We start from the raw sequence: 17,516 nt of genomic DNA on the forward strand, positions 1-17,516 counted from the left end.
ATCTGTGTGTATTATTAAGCATTATTTAGGACTCAAAGAATCATATTTCTACTGTCACAGTCTTAGCTTATCTCCCATCATATTGACTCCTCCCTGTGTTCTTTGCCTGACATTCTGCCTGCAGTGTCTGATTAATTCTGCTGAGGGAAAACTATCTTACTCAGCTTTATTCATCATTATTTTCCTGCAGGCTGTGCTAACAATGAAAACAGTCTCCAAACACCCTGTTAACTGGGTTATGGTTAATTGGGTAAGATGTGCTACCATTTATGGAGTTTGGAGTTTTAGAATTTGTCCCAGGCGCAAAGGACTCAGTAAGCATTGTGGATTAAAACTGAGGATTCCTATTTATGTCATTCTAAGAAAGACATATTTTCCTAGGCTCTACATTTAACCTTTGTCTGCTTCTTGAATGCTTACTGTTGGCCTTTGAAAGTTACTTGGTGGCCACTGTATCAACTTGCTGCTCTAGTGCCATGATAAGGTAATTCAGAAACTACTTGAATAACTGAACATTGCATGTGTTCTTATAAACCAGATATTCCGGCTTGGGCGACAATTCAGAGAGCTAGAGGCAGGCACTGGAGGGGACCTTCAGCACAGAGACAGGAACTCACTTCTGTGTGAATCAGTATTGCATGGGGAATATTCCTCTGGAAAGTCAACCTGGAACAGCCCTGGGAGTAATAAACTCTATTTTCTTTATCTCTTCGGAGATCTGCAAGTATTGGTCCTGGCTTAGGCCAGAAGAAAGTCCCTGGATTATTAGAAGAGGAAAGAGGGTGGGGGCATAGAAAGAGCAAAAAGTTCTGTTTTCTCAAGAGTAATATAGAGCCTATCCCTAAAAAAGCCTGAATGAGATAGAGCATCTCAGTGGCTCTGCGCTCCCTCTTGTGGTGACATGGTGCCACTGTTTTCTAACTATAGCCGTCTTTCCTGTTTTAGCCTAAGCAGGAATCACTACATTGTTTCACATGGTAACCCATTTATGCTGCTTGTAACTGCCCAATAAGGCAAAAAGCAGAAGTTCTATGCTGCGTTTGGACACCTCTCTCAGAGCGTGAAGGGATTCATCTGCTAAAATTGTAAATACGGAGATCCCTGCGTGGCACAGCAGAAACGAATCTGACTAGGAACCATGAGGTTGTGGGTTTGATCCCTGGTTGTGGGTTAAAGATCCGTCCATTGCCATGAGCTGTGGTGTGGGTTGCAGACGTGGTTCGGATCACGCATTGCTGTGGCGTAGGCCAGCGGCTACAGCTCCAATTCGACCCCTAGCCTGAAAACCTCCATATGTTGCGGGTACGGCCCTAAAAAGAAAAAAAAAAAAAAATTGCAAATAAGTATATAGATCCACTATTGCCACCAAGAAATGTTTTCACATACACTTTTTGCCCCACATGTGCTAGTATAGGGAATTTAGGATATGAAGAGGAAAAGAAGCACCAGATCTCCCACTTGCATTCCAGCTGAGAGTAAATAAATTATCTTTACAAAAACTAAAACTATAGGATCTGAATTCATGTATACATCCCAGTGATATTTTATCGATCTCTATAAAAATTATATTACATGCTCATATATACTTTTGCTATGAGTATTAATAAATATCCTCTATTGTAAATTTTGCACATTGCACTTTAACGTTACATCCAAATACTTCTCAAGTGGATGTGTACTTTGTAAAACCACATATTCAGTTCATTGTCATTTCTGCACAGAAGTGTAGGTAAATATATGTGATATGATATATGCAATAATGCTGGAGTTATTTTATTTATTGGCTGTCTTTATAATATACTCCACTCTGAGCACAGAGAAGAGTGGAACAAATGGCAGGGTTTAATTGGGAGGTCCCTTTTTAAAAAAACCTGAATAGGATGGGCAGCTGTCCAAGAAAATATGCCAGGAATAGATTCTATTTTTCTGGTAAAATGAGCTGGTAGCAAATTTTATAAAGCTGTGCATGGCTTTATGATCATTCTCAATAGGGCCAAGAACATTCACTGTGTTACTCAGTGCTTTTTAGTACTTTGGTAAATTATGCTACAATGAAACAAAAGCAGACTCTTCAGGCACAGACTCTATAAAGGGCATCTTTAACTGGCATGGCAGCTTGGGCATGATCAGGCAAGCTGTAAACGTTTGTCTCCCCTGGTGTCGTAGGCCACCTCCGCGATGGCTTCTATGATCTTCCTCATCTTGATATCCACACTCTTGTGTGATGTCTCCCTTTTGACATGTGGGCTGGACTTACAGATTTGCTTCCAATGAACAGAACACCACAGGGATAATAGGATGTTGTTTCTAAGATGAGGTTACAAAAAGTCTGTGGCTTGCAAAATCTTGAAAGCAAACAAGATGTCCTTTAGTAGATGAAAGGATAAACTGTGTAGTACATTCAGTCCTAGAAATAGTATTTAATGCTAAGAAGACTACTGTCAAGCCAGGACAAGAGGAAACTTAAGCGCCTATTTCTAAGTGATGTATCTGCTTGTAACGGAGTGAGTTTTAAGTTACCCAACACATGGGACTTTTATGGAGCATAAATTGCCATCCAAATTTATTCATGTGTATAATCACACAAGTAGCTTTCAGGTAAAAAACAAAGCAAAAGTCCTTCTGATCATTACCATGGTTCCAACCCATGCCCAGAACTAACCATTTATCAGGTGGTATGTTTTCCTGGGCTTTTTTTTTTTTTTTTTTTTTTTTTTTTCACACATTCACATTCTTATAAGTGTACAGAGGGGAATATACTGTTTTGTGCATGGGATCATTTTCCTTTCCTGCTTCTCAAGTGCTCCCCATCATAACTAAAATAAAATCCACACTACCTCCCTGTGGCCTACAAGACTCCCCACAGTCCGGTGCCTGTCTCCCCTCTGTGAACCTCCTTTTGTGCCGGGAGGTGCAATGGTGTTTTCCCCACAGGGCCTTTTCATGTGCTGTCCATGCTGCTTGGAAAGCTCCATTCAATCTGTGCTTGACCTTTCTTCTCAATAGTTAAGTCTCAGCTCAATATCCGCAGGCTCAAAAGCCTTTCCTGGTTTCGGTCTTTAAATTAGTACCTCCTTCCTTTGTCTCTACTTGTGATCGCTTTTGAATCTTATTATCTTGTTTCAGGCAACAGAGTTATACCCCTGGGATCTGAATCCTCTCTTGCCTGCATACCAGCTAAATCATTCACTTTTTTGTGCTGTTTCTCATCTAAAAACAAAAATAATTATAGCACCTAATTTTTAGGCTGTTATGAGTTATATAAAACACTAACAAAGTGCCTAGAACATGATGAGCATTCTTTGATAAACTGATACAATTTTTCCTTAACACTTGTAATGATAAGAAGTCATTTATCTATTTGTTGTTTATCCCCTCTCTTCTCTGGAATGTAGTATCTGTAAGTGCAGAGACCTTGTCTGTTCTGTCCTGAGTGCCAAGAACAGTGCTTGACTCAGAGAACCCTTAATAGAGAAAGGCTGAATGCATGGATATTCAACTCTTACCTCCTGCATAGGGTTCTGAGTGCACAAAGGATGAGTTTAAAATGGAAAACATGTTTGTGCTTTTATTTATTTTTGTTTTTTGTTTTTTTTTAGGGCTGCACCCACAGCACATGGAAGTTCCCAGGTTATGGGTCCAATCAGAGCTGTAGCTGCCAGCCTACACCTCAGCCACAGCAGCCCAGAATTAGAGCCCCATCTGCAACCTACACCACAGCTCAGGGAAACGCCAGATCCTTAACCCACTGAGTGAGGCCAGGGATCAAACATGTGTCCTCATGGATACTAGTTGCGTTCTTCATTACTGCTGAACCACAATGGGAACTCTGATCCTGCTTTTATTAAAAGCTTTTAACTTGCATGCAAGGCCACCATTAGGGGCTATAACCATATCTTGCTCTATTATACCATGTAACCCCCTATCCTCTGAAGTAGGATTAATTAACCCAACTGTAATTCTCTTACCATGTGTCTTACGTTTCCAAAGAGTACAGCACACATAAATAAGGTCAGTGGAGCAACAGCATCACACCCATGATCTTTAGAAAAACATTAGCAGCAGTTATCACAAGCAAAAAGGATATTCCTAGATGCTAGCACAGTCCAGACCTTTATTGCAGATGCCAGCCAACTGATTTAGGATTATCTGCAGAATGGAGGGAAGAGAAAATCTCCTTGGTTGAGCTTGTCAGGTTACCAGTTGCCCTGTGCCTGTCTACTAGGGTCTGTGAACCTAAACTCAACTGGGGGAAAAATCTTCCGTAAAGAGGAGAGTTGTGCTTTCATGTTCTCCTCTTGCAGAAACCTAAGGCTTTCTCTAGCTGTGCTGTAGTCTCTGTCATCACCAAGATGGTGCTTCAAAGGTCCAGTAAGGTCACATGGAATAAACTTTCCTACTCCAAAAGATGCACTGGTAAAAAGATTTCATTCCTGCAGATACTTTCTGGGGCATCCATCCAAGGCTAAGAAACAAGGTAAAAGAAGAAAAAATTAGCAAAAAATTCATTAGATTTCTACTGACTAAGCTGAGCTTGAAAAAAACAGCCAGCTCTGAGGTGTTTGATTCCTGGTACTATCAATGGGTCTTTTTTTTCTTTTGTCTTTTTAGGGCTGCACCTTCTGCATATGGAGGTTTCCAGGCTAGGGATTGAAACTAAGCTGTAGCCACCAGTCACAGCCACAGCCACACCAGATCCTGGCCACATCTATGACGCATACCGCAGCTCAGGGCAAAGCCAGATCCTTAATACACTGAGAGAGGCCAGGGATCGAACCTGCGTCCTCATGGATACTAGTCAGGTTTGTTTCCACTGAGCCATGATGGGAACGTCCTTTTTTTTTTTTTAATTGAAATATAGTTGATTTATAATGTGTTAGTTTCAGGTGTACAGAAAAATGATGAAATTATACATTCATATATACCTCCTTTTCAGATTCTTTTCCATTTTGGGTCAAAATATTGAATATTCTTCTTTGTGCTATATAGTAGGTTCTTGTTGATTATCTATTTTATATATAGGAGTGAGTATATATTAATCCCAAAGTGTAAATCAGTGGGTCTTAAATTCATGCAAATTACAGATGCTTTTGCAGGACAGGGTCCCCTAGAGAGCTTCTTATGATCTCAGGAAAAAATTTCTATCTCTATCCAAGTCTTGATCCTGACTTATGCAGTATGAGTTCCTGGAAAGCTTGTGTTGGTTCCCAAATGAATCTATTTTCATATTAAACTTGGCTACTGTGGTCTTTAAGTGCTAAATCAGCCCATGCAGCTGCAATCTCAAACCAGCTTCAGCTCAGTAACAGCTGACAGCATCTCCAGGAAGGCCAGGAAGTGAGGTCAAGGGCTCTGCAGTCAGGAAACAGGCCCCAATCCTGCCACAGGTGGTGTAATGAAGACACTGTCATCCTTGCAGCCAGATACTAGAGGCCACTCACACCTCTGCCACCACTGCCAGTGGTGGCAGTGCCCCTTCTAGAACTGATGCCATGGCCTCTTCCATCACCTGTAACAGAATGGATTCTATAGAGTGTGTCATTCTCTCCATCCCAACTCAAAGCCTGGGGAGAAAGCAGCTGATTGGCAGAACTTAGGATACATGCTATGCCCAGTTGCCAGGGAGTCTAGCTAGGAAGGTGAGTATCTGGTATTCTCAGCCTGAGGTAGGAAAGAGGTGGAGGTATTCCACCAATAGGAAGCAGGTTCAGAGACTCAGTAGAAAAAAAGAAAAAAAATACTATTTTATTGTAATATCCTTTCATGGTCTCCCAGCTCACCACACACTAATTCATAAAGCTTAGTGTCCCCCTTGTGAGAGTAACCCTTTAGAAAAGAGATATCCACAAGGTCTGAGCAAAGAGGACAACCTTTGAAGGAGTTCTGACTAGCAGGAAAGATTAAATAGAATTTTAGGAGGGTAGATAGCAGGCTCTATGGTTAGTCTTGGATCTTCAGGGACCCAACACCTCTTTTCCGCTTCCAGGCGAGGGCTTGAAGAGATGGGGAAGTGAAAAGGATAGAAACACCAGATAGATTTGACTCTGAGAATACACTACCATACAAATGACACTGCCTTTTTTTTTTTTTTTTCTTTAGAGCCGCTCCTGTGGCACCTGGAAGTTCCCGGGCTAGGGGTCAACTCAGAGCTACAGCTGCTGGCCTACACCAGAGCCACAGCAATGCAGGATCTGAGCGAACTACACCACAACCCACGGCAATGCTGAATTTTTAATCTGCTGAGTGAGGCCAGGGATTGAACCTGGGTCTTCATGGATGCCAGTCAGGTTCATTACCAATGCACCACAATGGGAACCCCAATGCAAGTGACTTGGAATAACCATAAAGTGACTGCAGCAGAGTGGCAGTGGCCTTGTTGGTTTCTGTGCTAATGGGCTGAATATCCTACTTCCATCTCACTTGGCTTCTAGCTGGCATGGAAGAGATTTTTTAAAAATTTTATTTGAATATTATTTTTATTGAAATAATTTTAGACCCACATAGAAGTTGCTAAAATAATTCTGAGAGTAAGAGAAAATGCACAGGGGATTCTAAGAATACCGAGCCCTCACACGTATGTAAACTTGATTCAGAGGCTAGACAGATTTGAGTTGGGGTCAAGGACAGATAGGATAAGGACCACTGAGACCCCTCATTTATGCGGAGAGAAAAAATCTCAAGTTTTATCTGTCACAGACTTTATCAACAAGTAGCTTGGGGGAAAAGCCGAGGCCAGCATGGATCATCCCTACCTTTGTCAAACCTTTCTTCTATCTTAAGGTGACATTTAGGCTAAAGGGAGGAGGGAGAAATCCTGAAAGACTGCATTTATCCCAGACAGTTAAGTGACCTTTAGCTGGTAAATTTAAGTCTCCTCTTCTACCACCCCACCCCCACCCCAAGAATGAAAACTTGAGAGCAAGATAAAGCAACACTCTTTTGCAGTGTACAGTATACCTCACACTACTTCAAAGGCTAATTCCTAAACCTGAATTGCCTCTCATTCAAATTCAGGACATATTTTGGAGTTCCCGTAGTGGCGCAGCAGAAACAAATCCGACTAGGACCCATGAGGTTGCAGGTTTGATCCCTGACCTCGATTAGTGGGTTAAGGATCTGGTGTTGCCGTGAGCTGTGGTGTAGGTTGCAGACACGGCTTGGATCTCACATTGCTGTGGCTGTGGTGTGGGCTATCAGCTGTAGCTCCGATTAGACCCCTAGCCTGGGAACATCCATATGCTGCAGGTGTGGCCCTAAAAAAAAAAGACAAAAAGACAAAAAAAAAAAAAAACATAAATAAATAAAAATAAATTCAAGACATTTATTTGGGCACTTACTGTACTAGGCATTTGCATTTACCTAGCCCTGTTGGCTCTGGTTTGTGGACTATTAAGAGCCTAGTTTTGAGTCTGGGAAGTGAACTTGTTCACACCACAGAGATGGGTGAGAAAGCCTTCAATCTTGCTCTTCTTGCAGGCCTGTGGTTAAGCCCACGTCACTGAAGATTATAGTTGAGTTGCTTTTGCACTTACATTTCTAGAAAGTAGAAATAATGCACATAGACTCTTCCCCACCCTTTAAAAAACAAAACAAAACACACAAAGAACGGGGTTATTGGATTAAACAAGAAAGACTACAACAGAAGATTGAAACATCTACCACACATGGAGATCGGAGCACTTGCACCAGGTGACAAAAAGCCAAAAAAAAAAAAAAAAAAAGACCTATTAACTCCATTTCCAAATATACCTCTGTATTACTGCCCCCTCCTTCCATATTTCCTCTGCATTACTTTTGGTCTCTACAGTTTTCTCCAATAGGTGTCTATCTGTTCTCTCTGTTCACCTCCAGTCAATTCTCAGTAGTGGGGCAAAATGACCTTTTCATGATGTAAACATTTCTCTGGAGTAATCTTGCTTAACATGTTTTAAGCTCAAAATTTAAACACCTAAATGTGATCTGACTGATTCTGCTTACTTTCGTGAACTTACCTCCACCTCTGTCAAGCTAGTACTTCTACTTCTGTCTATTACCTATAATATCCTCTATTTGCAAAGCACACTTCTTAAGTCTGTCATCTCCTTTGGAAAGTTTTCCCCTTTTCTCACCAAAAGGGAAAGGGTTTGTTTATTTCGGCACAAGTCTTAGCATGCTGTACTGTAGGTAAAGTTATACCACCTAATTTTGAATAGCTCAGGGACACCTTATTTTTCATCTGTAAACTTGTGCTTACTACCCCTAGGTGCTTAATAATATGACTATATTCAACCCCCAAAAGCAAAAGTTATTTAGAATCACCCCTGGACATTTTTTTTTTTTTTTTTTTGTCCCTTGATATTTTGTGGCCAAGACTATTGCCCCAGAATCATAGCCCTTCCCCTTCCTTGAATGGAAACCAGTTGCTCTAGTCTAAGTTTCAGGAGGAAGCTGCAAAGAGAAAAACAAGTACAGGTTAGAACAAACCAGGTGCCAGATGGCAGAACATTTGACTTCCAGTAGACTTTTAGCCTCATTATACATTCATTGCAATAGATTAGCACACTAAATGACACCTACCAGTGCTTTGTCCCTTGACAATTACCACAGCAACAATGGGAAAGGCCCATACGAAGACTACGAAGACTACGGAGGAGTGTTCTTTCAGTTCTGGATCCGAAGTACATCGATGTTCTTGGTTAAGTCATGACTGAGTATTCCTCCCACTTTTCCTAATTACCTCCCTTTTATCTCCATCGTCCTACATGTGTGGTGTCTCCATCTGAATTGGGTTTAGAAATTGATTTGTGACCTAAGTTTCCGCTTCTCCATTCTTTGGTGATTAAATAAAGCTCGTGCTGTTCCAGTTTCAACATCGATTTCATTATTGGCTGTGTGAAGCCAAGTGGAAAAAGAAAACCTTCCTGGCAGAAACAAGCGGTCTTGGCCAGTCTCAGACTCCAGGACCGGTAGAGTCAATCAATTCCATTTGGGATGTCAGCGTGGGGGCTCAGTACTTTGCATTTTTGACAGTTCCCAGAGGTCCATTCTGAGAAATCTTTTACCCATTGGTCAGAGTACCTCTACTTCTCAGGAGCTATTTTTGAAAGCTACTTAAGGATAGGGGCTGCATCCTCGCCAAGATCCAGAAAACGCTTGTTGAGTGAATGACAAAGGGACGGGTGAATGGATAAATACAAGGTCGGCCCAGTCAGCCATTTTACCACAAAGGTCCCATCAGCTCCCTTTACTTCCGCAGCAGAACTAGCCCTTTCAACCCAAGCCTCCTGGGCAGGGTCCAGCAGCGCCTGGAGGCACGGTGGACTACATTTCCCAGAGTTCCAAGGGATTGGCCGCGCAGGCGCACTTGGAAAAATACTACGTCACTCTCTTACCCAGAAACTGGCCGGTTAATGCCTTCGGCGCCGCTCCTCCTCGCCTCAGGTTTTCCCTGTCCGGCAGTGTGAGCTGTGCTGGTTCTTCTGCAGGCCGGACTTATGGCCTCGATGTTGAACTTCTACGGGCGTGTGGTGCTGGTCACCGGTGCCGGGGGAGGTAGGCATGCAAAGGTTGGAAGGCTGACGTCCGGGTCGCTCCTATCCCGGAGCACTCCTTTTCGGTCCCGCTGCTCTCGCAGCGGTGGCTGCGGTCTCAGCGTCGGGACTGCGGACAGCGGTGGCGGGGCAGCTAGCGGAGTGAGCGGCTGGATCCCCTGGGGGTGGTGGGAGGACGGACAACGACTGTCCTCCCGACGCCGAATCTGCTGAGGCGGGGGAGGTGGGGCTGGCCAGTCTTGAGTGGAGAGCCAGAAACTCCTGGTGCAGCCCCCACCCGTGTGGACTTCTCAGGGTTTAGGATCTTGCCTGAGGAGAGAGGCTTCGTTGGGCTGCGGGTTGCAGAACTAGGTGAAAGGTCTTTCAGGAGCTCATCCGTGAGTATCCATTGGGACTCTTCCTGCCAGTAGACTATCTAGGCCGCTTTAAGTCTTTTAAATGTGGTGGAAAAGCCGTCTGGGAGCTGCAGTCACCCCCGGTGTAGCAGATATGTCAGTCCCTTGCTTTTAAAAAGTCACTCATCCTTCCCTTTGTTGGATGATTTTAAGTTCTTTAGAGGGCCTTCCTTAAAAAGAAAAAAAAAAAAAATCTGATTGGATTCCTCCTGGTTGGACTTTGTATGTATATCAAGCCAAGCACCATATTGACTAGTCCACTGGAGTCTTGGCGTGGGTTGTGAACTCAGTGCCTGATAAAGGACGTAATTGAGAGTGTCATGGGGACAGCAGGAGCTGAGGAGCAGAGGCCTTTTTGACATGGGCCAGATCTTCCTGTACTTCCGAAGCAAAATGGTGATTTGTTATGAGAAATAACCCTATTTTTAAAGGACAGAATTAAAACAAACCAGTCATACCCACGCGAATGCTTTGCGTTGAGGTTTTCTATTTTTACCACCAATACACGACCTCTCCGACCTCCAAGTGCAGGGATCTTGGTCTTAATTGATCCCCCACTGGTAGTGCCTTATGGACTTAATGAAGAATTAATTTGAATTGTATGTTAAAAATCACAAACAATGGAATTCTGTCAGTTAATTCATTTGTACCTTCACATCTCCATTAATAAAGTAAATTCTTATGCTTCTGTTCAGAAAAATGTCTTTAGTATTAGTTGGTAGCCAAGTATTTTGTACCTGTAGCTAAATACTTCATTCTAAAATGATCATTCATTCTAAAATGATCCAGTTTTGGAAAAACATTTTGTTTACACTTTGACGGGATGGAAATAAGGATTGTGTCTCCTGTTTTAAATCTCTTTTGACAGTGAGTGATCCATACTATGAAATACATTTTACACCAAGACCTGGTGTGTGTGCGCGCACACCCCGCCATCTATATTTGAAAGAAATTCATGACGTGGTGCATAGTAAATGCAGTGCACTTTGAACTTTTCTGCTCTCTTTCATTGAGAAATACAGATTGCAGTCCACTAAATTGATTTTGTGAAGTATTAATGAGTTGTGGCTTGAGAGTTATGAATTTAGCATCTCCTGTTCATAAACAGATTTGTATTTTAAAGAGCCTGGATTATGGTACAATTACTGGCCATTAGACTTGAATACTGATCTGAGGGTGGAATATAATTTTGTGGTAAATTTGAGACTGTTGTAAGGTCCACACTAGGCCATCATTTATGAGAGATTGAGATCTAATTCCAATCTAATTCAGGACAAAGGCTGTTGTCCTTGAGGTCTTAGAGTTGTGATTTGAGAATACCTACCTAGAACTGAGGCATTGCTGAACATCCCAGGAGAATGTCCATGAGAGCCTCCCTGCCTGCTTGTCCTGGGTCTGAGTCTGGGAAGTAGTCCACCTCCAAACCACTCTTATTTTAGAGATGAACAGAAATATCTTTGCAGTATTCAGGTGCTGTTGTTTAGCTTGTAATTTTGAATACTTTAATGGAAGACCCATAAGGAGTTAAGAATGGTCTAGGCTTCACGAAAACAATTTTGCCCTAATTGGTGGTATATTGGGAATTTGATTTGTTAGCTGACTGTAGCGTTGCTGGGGAAGTAACTGGGTGAGAGTGGTGGAGTTGGGCAATGGAAGAAGGAAGTCTGGCCATTATGAATTGGAGATGGTTATAAAATAGCAGCTTGTAGGTCTGGAGATTTTGAGAAGTGTGTGAGTAGTTGCAGATTCTAAAGTCAGGAGAGGCTTTGAGGTCCTTTGACTTCTGGTAAAGCTAGAAAATGAAGTAGTCCAGGGAGCTAGTCTCTGAGGCTCTGTTAAGTTGAAGTAGAGAGAAGTCCACTGCTGAGAGCACTGAACAAACAGCTTGAGAAAAGAATCAGCTGAGATTTGACAGTGCTAAAAGGCCAAAAGGGAAATTGGAGAGAGAGGATGATTGGCAATGAATTTGGATGTGAGAGGAAGTTAAGATAGGACCTAAAAGAGGATTAAGATAAAATAGAGGCTCTTGGATTTAACTTTTTGTTCATTTTGGCTGTAAAACTGTACTGGGCATTGTGGGAAATGCAAAAGAATGACATAACCTTAACTTTTAAGGACCTTCTAGTTTAGTTAGGGAGACAGACTAACACATAAAGTATTTAAATAATGTTTATGTAAATACAAATATAAAAACATGGGAGGATGCTTAGGTATCTGTTAATGGGCTAGTAGTATTAGAAAGAAACAGGGAAGAGAATGTCACTTTTAATTTTGTATACAGATTTCTGTACAGTTTGCATGGGCCTTTATGATAAAAGTAGATTACTTACATATCTTTTGAGAAAATTGTATAGCTTGGTTTTGTGGTAATTCTCTGATTAACCTAGATCAATCTTTACTAGAAACCTACCCTGCGTCTTTCATCTGATAAGTTTTACTTTGTTACTATAATTTTGTGTGTGTGTGTTCTGATCATGAGTACTTGATTTCTATAAGAACCTCATGTTTAGAATAAGTGCTTCAGCCTTGATCTGATAAAATATGAGGCGACTTAAATTATTAGCTAGATTCCCTCTCATCCAGAGTGGATTAAACTATAAAATAAATTATTTGGTGATTTTTAATTTTGGAAAACATTTTATTTTGGCTTGTTTTTAGAAGAGCCTGATAGTTTAGCCATCTCAGTTTGTTATTTGTTTACTTTTTATCAATTAATTTAAACTGAATTTATTATTTATTAAATTTATTAATTTAAATTAAATGTATTAGTTACATTAAAAAAACCTGTATGTGTTAAACAATTTAAACAATGCAAAAGTAAGCTTTCCACCCCTTGTTGCTAGTCACACAATTCTGTACCCAAGAGGTAACCACTAATCGCCATTCTCTTATGTATATAGTCTTCCCGAAATGTTTTATGCCTATAAAATTTATGTAGCTGTGTATCCATTTTTGGATGTATAAATTTACATCTCTTATCTCTGAGTATGAATTAAATATTTCCTGTGTGTGGTGATTATACAGTCAAAGTTCACAGCAGGATGTAGAAACTACTATATATTTAAAACAGGAAAGGATTTAATATAGACAATTGGGTTTTAAACAGTTCCTCTTGGAATTCCTCATGGAACAATTTGAAACTGGTCCGTAAGTGGAGCCACTACCTCTTGAGGCTGCCATTGGAACTGCCACAGCCCAAATAGTCGCTGGACCCAGAGGTCTAGAGAATGGAAGCTGCCATCCAGAGATTAGGGAGCTAGATCTAAACACCTCTACTGTATCTACTTAATATCTGGGAAGCTTCAAGAAATCAGCTTCTTAAACAACAGCAATAGCCAAAAGTCACAGTAAGGTGGCTTCTGCCTCATTCCTTCCTTCCAGATTCCACGCAAATATGTTTAATGGTGGAAAATGTAGTTGTAAGCTTTCCAATCCCTGCAAGTAGAAGAGGATGAAGTAAAGGCTGAGAGTACCACTGAAGACTGTACTCTTGTAATGTAGATGTTCACCATTTACTTTACAATTGGGATTGAGTCGAGTGGACCAAAAAATTATGCTACCATTTGCTTAACTTTCTGATTTATTGTTTTCTTCAATAGGATTGGGCCGAACCTATGCCCTGGCTTTTGCAGAAAGAGGTGCATCAGTTGTTGGTAAGTGGATATATTTTTTTTTCCATTCAGTGGCTGGGAACTAAAATACTGTCTTCACAAACCAGTCACCTTTGTATTTACATCCAGTAATTTGTCAAGGTCAAATTTCATCACTGTGTTTTCCTTCTTCCAGCAAAAAAAAAAAAAAAAAGGTTCCCTCTTGGGGCTGACTTAGTAACTTATTTCTTAAAGTAAACTAGGTTCTCAGAATTTGCATCCTAACAGAATTGAAAAAGATGGGTCAGCACTCATTATATAAAAGGAAATTCTTGAATTTGGTGTATTGTGGGCTGTAATTTTTCAATGTAGAAGGCTGGTGCATGATGAGTCCTTGTAAATACATTGTTAGGGTAAGAAATAAGTGCATTTTTATAACTGGAAGTTTGGAATCACGGAATCCAAAGTATGTTTTTTTTGTTTGTTTGTTTTTGTTTTTGTTTTTTTAATCTTGTTTCATCAAAAATTTTCAGCAGGAGTTCCCATCATGGCGCAGTGGAAATGAATCCCAATAGGAACCATGAGGTTGCAGGTTCGATCCCTGGCCTCGCTCACTGGGTTAAGGATCTGGCATTGCCATGAGCTGTGGTTTAGGTCACAGACGTGGCTTGGATCCTGTGTTTCTGTGGCTCTGGTGTAGGCCTGTGGCTACAACTCCGATTGGACCCCTAACCTGGGAACCTCCTTATGCCACGAGTATGGCCCCAAAAAGCAGAACAAATTTTTTTTCAAAAATTAAAAAAATTTTTACAACAGTTTTTAAATTTTTTTTTTTTTTGGTGTCTTTTTGCCTTTTCTAGGGCTGCTCCTGATGCATATGGAGGTTGGCAGGTGAGGGGTCTAATCGGAGCTGTTGCCGCTGGCCTACGCCAGAGCTACAGCAACGTGGGATCCGAGCCACGTCTGTGACCTACACCACAGCTCATGGCAACACCAGATCCTTAACCAATGAGCAAGGCCAGGGATCAAACCCACAACCTCGTGGTTCCTAGTCGGATTTGTTAACCACTGAGCCACGATGGGAACTCCCAGTTTTTAAAATTTTTAATTGAAGGGGCATTTTCATGAGTTTATGTTGGGGGAGGGTGAGTTGAATATGCTGTATTTTATAATGCTCAAGGTGGGAGGTTTTAATAATGTAAGTCGTTTGCAGTGCTTGGTGTACTTGACAGTTGGTGTAGACAGGAGTGTCTGCAGCCAAGCCTTTGTGGGGAATGTTTAAATGAGTGCTCAGTGCCAGGTAGGGACATAGGGCAGATGTATGGCCCAGTAGTTCTTATTCCTGGACTGAAATTGTTGGCCCACAGTAACCTCCCAATCTCAGTTTTCCTACATCTAAGTAGGGAATACACAGAGAAAAATTTTCCCCAGTTTGTTTATGGAGATATGTATAACAAAAGAGTAAACAGGCAGCCAGGTTTTCTAAACAAAGAAAACCAAGGCAGGATATTTAATATACTCTTCTCTCTCAGTGTGGATATGTAGCTTATCTTTATGAAAGGGTCACAGAGACCTTGGATGTTCCTTGTTTAATGTCATAACCATTGTCTGTTAATTCAGTTTGCTTTTTGTGCCAAGAACATACTTTGACATTGCGGTATTTGGCCAGGGGGTATGTAGTTGAGGCCTTCTTTGCCACATTTTCCCATGAATATTTCATGCCAAGGTCTAAAGTCTTTTTTTTTTTTTTGCTGCTCTAGGGATGGCAGATGGAGTTCCTAGGCCAAGGATCAAATCCCACTGCACTGGGTCAGGGATCAAACTCATGTCTCTGCCGCTTCAGAGATATCATTGATCCATTTGTGCCACAGCAGGAGCTCTGAAGCACAATTATTGTTTTTTCTTTTCTTTCCTTTTTAAAAATATTGCTATTTATTTATTAATATTTTTACCTTATAATTATTTATTTATGTCTTTTCCACTCAGTTCCTTAGGTTCAAGGACCTCATTTTATCTTTTATATCTCCGTAAGGACCTAAAATACTGCCTTTTGTAAAGAAGATGCTTTGTTCATTGGTTCTTTTATTGTTTAACCTACTTTATTTTTTGGTGGGGGGAAAAAACCATTATGAATGACTGCCTACCATGTCCTGGGTGCTTTGCTCAAGGTCATATCAAAGTGCGGCTGAAGCCTTGTTGACTTAGGAGGCAGTAGTGGTGCAGAGAGGTTAAATTCTGGGTGTGTTTTGAAGGTAGATATGGCAGGATTTGCTTATTTGCTAATGCGGGTTGAAAGGGACAAAGGAGGACAGAGTGTTTGTTTACTGAGATAGGAAAGATGGAAGGGAGGGCTGGGTTCATAGAGGGGCATTCCCAGTAGACTTTCAGATGGAGATATTAGGTAGGCAATGGGACTTAAGACTTTGTAGTTGGGGGGATAGGTTGAAGCTATATAAATATGACTATTTTCAGTTTCTAGGGGGTATTTAAAGCCAGGAGACTGGATCAGCTTACCCAGGTGGTGAGCACAGATAAACAGGAGAAGAGGTCCCAGAACTGAACTCTGGAGGACTCAGTCTCTCATTTTCTTCTTCCTTTTTTTTTTTTTTTAAGCTCTGTACCTGTGGCATATGGAAATTCCCAGGCTGGGGGTCACATCAGAGCTGTACCTGCTGGCCTATAACCAGAGCAATAGCAACCCCAGATCTGTGTTGTGTCTGAGACCTTCACGGCAGCTCATGGCAACGCCGGATCTCCAACCCACTGAGTGAGGTCAAGGATTGAAACCAAGTCATTGTGGTTACTAGTCAGGTTCATTACTGCTGAGCCATAATGGGAACTCTTAAAGATACCTTTGATTTGTTCTTGTTGAGACAGATTAGGTCCCTTAAAGAAAACTAATTTAAGACATTGCTTTCTAAACTAACACTGAATTATGAAGGCCTTCAAATATTTAGGTACATTTATGGCCATTCGGGAAAAGATTCTTGATGAACTAGGGTGATTTTTTATTTCCACCAAACAGTGAAAGTAGTATGGCAACTCTGTGTTTACCCCTTTTTCCTTGGCTATCAGGAAGCTTCAAGGAAAACCTAACACTGTCCCCAACTAGAGTAACTACCAGTGGTGCATGCTGTCAGTAGGCTTCTCAGTCTCTGATATAACACTTTCTTAACTTTTCTAATCTTTAATAGTACTTGAACATGCATTTTATATTTAAGGCATTTTAAATACTTTTTCGTAGCAGTTTCGTAGCAGTTAAGACATAAACAGTATATAGGAAGAAATCTCTATTGGGCCCACAGCTCTAAAATCAATGAAATGATTCTTAATGCTTTCGTTTGCTATAGGAAACTTTGTCAGGATTGGAGGAAAACCATCAAGCATAGAAAACAGAAATGTCTGGAAGGACATCCAAAAAATGGTTAATAAGAGTTATCCCTAAGAGAGACTGGGATAGTGCAATGGTTAGAAAAGACTTTCTGAATCTGCAGGGTTTGAATTTCTTAAAAGCATTTTAAAAAAGGTAAATAACTTCTTCAAAAACAAATATTGCTCTTTTTATATACTTCTTGGATTACTCATTGAAAAGGATATCGGTTATATAATCAATAGATATAAAAGTTGTTTTGATTTTGTAGTATTGGAACCACCATTTATTTATTTATTTATTTTTAATATTTTTTTTTGTCTTTTTGCCTTTTCTTGGGCCGCTCCCGCGGCATATGGAGGTTCCCAGGCTAGGGGTCGAATCGGAGCTGTAGCCACTGGCCTACGTCAGAGCCACAGCAACGCGGGATCTGAGCCTCGTCTGCGACCTACACCACAGCTCACAGCAACGCTGGATCCTTAACCCAATGAGCAAGGCCAGGGATCGAACCCGCAACCTCATGGTTCCTAGTTGGATTCATTAACCACTGCTCCACGACGGGAACTCCCACCATTTATTTTGGAAATAAGAGTAATTTTTAGATGTGTCACTGATGATAGATGTGACTCAG

At 41.1% G+C, this 17,516-nt stretch overlaps 1 protein-coding gene and 1 long non-coding RNA gene across 4 annotated transcripts in view; one reads left to right on the plus strand and one right to left on the minus strand.

Moving 5' to 3' along the window:
• Positions 1-2,534: 2,534 nt before the first annotated feature.
• On the minus strand, positions 2,535-9,673 carry LOC146405705 (uncharacterized). The gene is made up of 2 exons (XR_014838631.1): positions 8,557-9,673; positions 2,535-4,465 (listed from the first exon to the last, which is right to left on the minus strand). It is a non-coding gene; the product is annotated as an uncharacterized LOC146405705 (long non-coding RNA).
• Positions 9,405-17,516, plus strand: part of HSD17B4 (hydroxysteroid 17-beta dehydrogenase 4) — an 87,860-nt gene continuing 79,748 nt past the window's right edge. The window contains 2 exon segments of one of the 3 annotated variants that reach the window (NM_214306.1): positions 9,405-9,531; positions 13,525-13,578. In NM_214306.1, coding sequence (NP_999471.1) covers positions 9,474-9,531; positions 13,525-13,578 — 112 coding nt within the window. In that variant the 5' untranslated portion in view covers positions 9,405-9,473. 3 annotated transcript variants of the gene reach the window in all.

Source organism: Sus scrofa, chromosome 2, assembly GCF_054392235.1.
Source record: "Sus scrofa isolate SSC_HxYL_T2T_F1_AM1 chromosome 2, Sscrofa_HxYL_maternal_Yorkshire_Landrace_v2.0, whole genome shotgun sequence".
Lineage (NCBI taxonomy): Eukaryota > Metazoa > Chordata > Mammalia > Artiodactyla > Suidae > Sus > Sus scrofa.